General features: G+C 32.1%; 1 protein-coding gene across 1 annotated transcript; it reads left to right on the top strand.

Moving 5' to 3' along the window:
• The first annotated feature begins 540 nt into the window (after positions 1-540).
• Positions 541-5,094, top strand: LOC114295527 (NDR1/HIN1-like protein 13). The gene is made up of 2 exons (XM_028239766.2): positions 541-1,340; positions 4,744-5,094. The coding sequence occupies exons 1-2, from the start codon at positions 738-740 to the stop codon at positions 4,828-4,830; spliced, it is 690 nt and encodes a 229-aa protein (XP_028095567.2). The 5' UTR covers positions 541-737; the 3' UTR covers positions 4,831-5,094.
• The last annotated feature ends 680 nt before the right edge of the window (positions 5,095-5,774 follow it).

The raw sequence follows: 5,774 nt of genomic DNA, 5'->3' as shown, positions 1-5,774 counted from the left end.
TACGCTATGTTTGGATTGGGTGATTTGGAGAGAAAAGAAAAGAAATGGAGAGATATGCATTTCTCTTACTTATTTGGATAACCTAAGTGAAGAGAAATGGAAAGAAATTGAGAGAAACTCATTTATCTTATAAGCCTAATTTTCAATCTTTCCAAAAGTGGAGAGATTGGGAGAGAAAAGAAACCACTATTTTCACAGTACCAATTTTGTCCCTATAAAAATAAAAGAAATAAAATGATTGAAAATATAAAAATGTTATTTTGGTAATATAACATAAAATAATTTCTTTTATTTTCTCTTAATGAAATCTAACCAAATAAGAATGAGAGAAATCATAATCATTTTTTTTCTTTTATTTCTTCCTTATCCAAACAAAAATAAAAAAAATCACAATCATTTCTTTTTTTTTTTCTTATTACTTAAATAATTATTTCTTTTCTTTTCCCTCCTGAATTTCCAAACACAGTGTTAATCTATTCACTAATAATTTTTACATTAATAATTTCTTTATTAATCATCTTCCCACTAACAATTTCGTCTAAGGTAATCGCCAAACAAATGTGGAGGACAGACAATAACTTCTCTTTCAATTTGACAAACAAAAAGGTCCCAGCCAACTACCATAACCAGACTGTAACACCAACACTCTCTCTCTCTCGCTCTCTTCAAAAACAACAAATAGCAGAAGAGAGAGAGAAGAACAAGAGGAAGAAGGTGGAGAGCACAATATCACGAAAATGACCTCCAGCACCAGACCCACCTTCAACACTGACCACACATCTCGCCTAGCACCACCACCACACCACCACCGCCACTACTACCCACCACCATACTCCTCCTCCAAAGCCTCATTCAAAGGGTGTTGCTGCTGTCTTTTCCTCCTCTTCTCCTTCCTTGCCCTCCTCATCCTGGCCCTCTTCCTCGTCTTCTTCTTCGCCCTCAAACCCAAAAAACCCCAATTCGATCTCCAACAAGTCGGCGTCCAGTACCTCGGCATCTCCCCCACCACCCCTACTTCCGCCTCCGTCTCGCTCACCATTCGCCTCCTCTTCACCGCCGTCAACGATAACAAGGTCGGAATCAAGTACTCGGAGTCCAGATTCACTGTCATGTATAGGGGGATTCCTCTTGGGAGAGGGGTGGTGCCGGGCTTTTATCAGGAGGCGCATAGTGTGAGGGAGGTGGAGACCACCGTGGCCGTCGATAGGGTAAGCTTGTTGCAGGCCGATGCGGCGGAGCTTGTTAGGGATGCCGAGCTCAATGACAGGGTTGAGCTTAGGGTTTTGGGTGATGTTGGGGCTAAGATCCGGATTCTCGGCTTCACTTCCCCCGCCGTCCAGGTTAGCATTCTCTCTCTCTCTCTCTCTCTCTCTCTCTCTCTCTATATATATATATATATATGTAGCGCCGCCGTGACAGGGCGGAGCTACGCTGCCGACGGCTGCTAAACCGCCACTGCCTGTGGTTTCCAATGTGCGTGCTAACTTGAGCTGGTCACAGACTATAAGGTGATAATGTGCGCCCGACATTTTTGTCTTGTTTTGGGTGTTTTTTTTTGGAAGAAAGTTGGAAAAATATCGGCCTTCTTTGGTTTGTATTTGAGAAACATATTTTGAGATAAAAAGTACGAAAATTTGTTTTGTTTGGTTTTCTTTCAAAAGATGTTTTGAAAAATTATTTTGAGAGAGAATTTTAGAAAAAGTGATTGATTTGATGTGTAAGAGAGAGAGATTTGTTTGGAAAATTTGTAAACCAAACAAGTTTTAAAAAAAAAATTTAGAAAAATTTATTTGGTTTGATTACTTTTGAAAACTTATTTGTAAAAAAAATTTCTCAAAATTTTTTGAGAAATACAAACCATCATTTCGTTTGTTGGTAAGTTATAAAATTAAAGGTTTATGAAAAAAGTTACTATAAGTTTTATCTTTTAATATTATAAAAAATGTTTCACTAATATATATTTTTTCATAAATTCCAGCAAAATGAAATTTCACAAGATAATTTGTGTAGCCCTACTTTTTATATGGTTTGGTTTATGTATTTATTTTTAATTGTGTTTTTTTGAACAATATTTTTAATTGTGTTTGATTTACGTTTTTTTTTTGTCTCTTTCACTTTTTGTAATTATGTTTATAAAAATTTAGCCTTTTAGCAATTAAAAATGCTAAAAAAAAAATTTAAAATTTTATTGTGAATTTTACATAGAAATATCAATGTATAACTCATATTCATTTATATTTGGATCTTATACTACACAATTAAAAAATTATTACTCATAAAAATTTGAAGTATATATTTTTTAAATTGTGAAAGAGTTGTGTCCCATTTTGTATTTAATTTATGTGTATGTAAACTTACTATGACCTTGTTTGAGAACATATTATTTTAATAATTTTTTGATTTTTTATGAAAAGATATGTAGAAAAATAAAGAGAGTGATGCGATAAATTATAATAATTTTTTATTTTTTTAACTAAAATATATAATTAACAAACGAGCCTAAAACACTAATTAAATTTTGTGCCGACCAAATATCTATTTAGTTAACAAACTAGCCTAAGTTCATCTCTAATGGTGCATCAGATTAAGTATCAAATTCAAATTTGATGAAAAAGTTTATTTTTCTCTCTCCAATGGTTTTACCAAATTGATATGAAAACGGCACAAAACTTTCATCAAACTGAGGACAAGCGCAAGATTTCACCACTTCACTATACTGTAATGTTAGGGGTGGGCCAACCAGTCAACTAGCCGGATATCCGGCCGATTGACCCACCGGTCGTCCCATGGGTCATCCCACTGGTCGTCCCTTGCAGTCGACTATCAAAATAACAGAAGAAGGAAAAGAAGAATTGAGTGTGAGAAAGAACACATTCATAAAAAAGAAAAATTGTAAATTAAAAAATTTCACCTCCTCGATCGGCAAGAAGGAAGATCGGAAGACCACTAGGCTTGGATTTTAAGGAGAGATCAACATCACTGAAGCTCTTACAAGCCTTTTGATTAGCCTTTGCATAAACCATAGTTTCAACCATTGTTCCTCCATATTGAGGAACCCCAAAATTCCCAATTGTAGATTCATGAACACCTTTCAAAGAGTCCGGTGAAGTCACCTTCAAGTTATTCCTCTCCACCACAAATCTACCCAAACAAGACCCATATAGAAGAGACCAAAAACACACAATGAATCCCACTTGTTCTCCCATGTTTTCTCTCACTTTCCTTAGAAAGAAAATGACCCCAGAATCGAGCAATCAAAACTCAAATCACTTTCTCGAAACAAACCCAAAAATCAATTCTTTACACGAATTTATTTCGAACTCACATCATTATTTATCTAGAAATGACGTAATTCTTCTCGGTTTTATTTTCTTTTTTCTTTTTCAGCTGAACATGGAAAGTTGGGTTGTTTGGAAGACAAGAATCTGCAAGAAAAAAGAAAAAGTTGAGGAATTGTAAAAAAGCCTTGCTTATTGGATAAAAAAAATGTAGACTTTGGCTTGTTTTGGAAAAAATTCACGACCCTTCTTCACAAAGTAAACATGAGATCTAAAACTGCCATTGATGAGAGCTTTCAAAGTTTATTTGTAAATCAAGATAAGACAAAAATCAGGTTGCTTATCAAGATAACACAGATCCGGTTGATCAAATGGGAAAAAAAAAGTTAATTAAAAAAGTCAAAATAACAGGCTTATGTTTTTTCGAGGGAAAAGCTAATAATAACCGTCTGTTGTGGGGGGTCAGTAATCTAAATTTATGTTTCTAAAGTAATTAATTTTTGTATATAAAAACATATGATTTGTAAAAATAACATGAAAAATGATATATAAATTCATTTTTTAAATTAGTTTTTTAGACTTAATAATGTATAAGATATGATTGGTTAATGATTAGAGAATATATGAAAGAGAGTGTTATTTTAAATATTTTTATTAATTATTACATCAATGAGTTTGAAAAGTGAATTTTATTTTTTGGATAAATAACATTATTACGTGTAGTTTCATGATGTATATATATATATATATGTATGTTTTTTCATGGTTGGCCAATCTCGCTTTATTCATGTGTGGGTTATTCTTATTATTTGAAAATAATCTCATATTCTTTTGTAATTTGTAAGCTAAAGTCCATCATAGACATATCTTCTCAATTAACATCACATAGTAGAATAATAAAGAGTTATGTGTTGATTGTCAAATGTGTGTCAACAACGATTTTTACCTCTTAAAAGATGATGAAAATGTTTGTGAGTAATATTACTTTCTACAAAGATACTTTAGTCTTTTTATTTAAACTCTTAACAGGTTTAATAGTTCGTTTTACTTTGTAAGTCGAATTATATTGTAAAAAAAGAAAAAACCACTTAAAAAAAATAAATAAATCCCACTAGCACTGAGATTTTTGTGGATCCGTCCAACATGACATGATGTAATGTAATGCCCTTTTGCCAAAAAAAAAAAAAATATACATATACATTGGTGTTTTGAAAAGTTGGTAGAAAGTTAATTTTTTTTATTTTTTTAGACTATTTTATCTTTTTTTGAGTAAAAAATATGAGAAGTGATATGACCCAAAATGAGTAAAAAGCTAAAAGTTAGCTTTTGTTGCTTCTCAAAACACCCCACAGTTGTATTGAGATGTTATTCTTCTATATCTATGATTTTTCTTGGGAAGTCTGTTTGTTTCTCTTTCTATATTTCGAGCGAACTGGTGGTGATGATAATTTTGATGGCATTACAGGTATCGGTGGATTGTGCGATAGTGATAAGTCCAAGGAAACAGGCTCTCACTTACAAACAGTGTGGTTTTGATGGCTTGACTGTCTAACCCAACCCACCCCTCTCTCCCTACCCCTTCAAATATTTCCAAAACCATTAATTAGTGTTTTCTTTTTCACCCCCCCTGCAAATTTTGTTTCTCACCTGTAAAGTTGAAACTGATGTATGCCATCCTGCGCCCCTTCACTTTTCTTCTATCTCCCAATTTTTTATTTATTTAATTTTTTTTTTTGGTGGAGAGATTATGTATTGATATATTGTGTATTGTTTTTTAAGTTTATTAAGATATGAAAATGTCTTAAAAATATAAAAATTTATTGTAGAATTAGATACAATCCTATCTCATATGAGTTAATTTTAATTTTTTTGTCAATTTCACATTTATATAAGAGATTTGTGTCTAAATTTCTAATTTATTTACGTACAAGTAGAAGAATTACTCAAAAAATCTATGTCAAAGTTGTGCATTGTACACGTGGTTGTGAATTTGGATTTTTTTTTTCTCTTTTTCTTTGAGAACATGGATTTGTGATCATTCGTGAATGAAAATTTGATATTCGTATTTTTGCAGGATCAATTTTATTGGATTTGGGCTAACATGCTTGAATGTTGCAAATTTGATATTATTACTTTTTTTAATAATTACATTCTCACTTTATTTTAAGTTTCTCATATTTTATTTTTAATCATAAAATTGGACTGTAAATATCATTTGCCTTTAGGCATAGCATTGGATCTACATAGGGTTGTAAACGGGCCAAATCAAACTGAGTTTTAATATGTTTGGGTTTGTTTATTAAGATTTTAACGAATTCGAACTCGAGTTCGAACTCATTAAAAATTTAACGAACTAAGCTCGAGCCGAGTTGGTTTAGATTTGACTCGAGCTCGAATCTGTTCACGAGCTTTAATGAGTCAAAAAATTTATAAATTTATATTTACGTATGAGACTAAAGTTACAATTAAAACTTTGATTATACAAAACATTATAAA

The sequence above is a fragment of the Camellia sinensis genome, chromosome 12 (genome assembly GCF_055761805.1).
Source record: "Camellia sinensis isolate YWXY chromosome 12, ASM5576180v1, whole genome shotgun sequence".
Classification (NCBI taxonomy): domain Eukaryota; kingdom Viridiplantae; phylum Streptophyta; class Magnoliopsida; order Ericales; family Theaceae; genus Camellia; species Camellia sinensis.
Note: the sequence above shows the minus strand (reverse complement) of the source record. Positions and strands in the feature narration are given on the sequence as shown.

Bases quoted from the DNA above. Each gene is read 5' to 3' on its own strand.
- LOC114295527 (XM_028239766.2), top strand. From the start codon at position 738: ATGACCTCCAGCACCAGACCCACCTTCAACACTGACCACACATCTCGC. The intron at 1,341-4,743 runs GTTAGCATTCTC...ATGGCATTACAG, and splicing joins TCACTTCCCCCGCCGTCCAG to GTATCGGTGGATTGTGCGAT.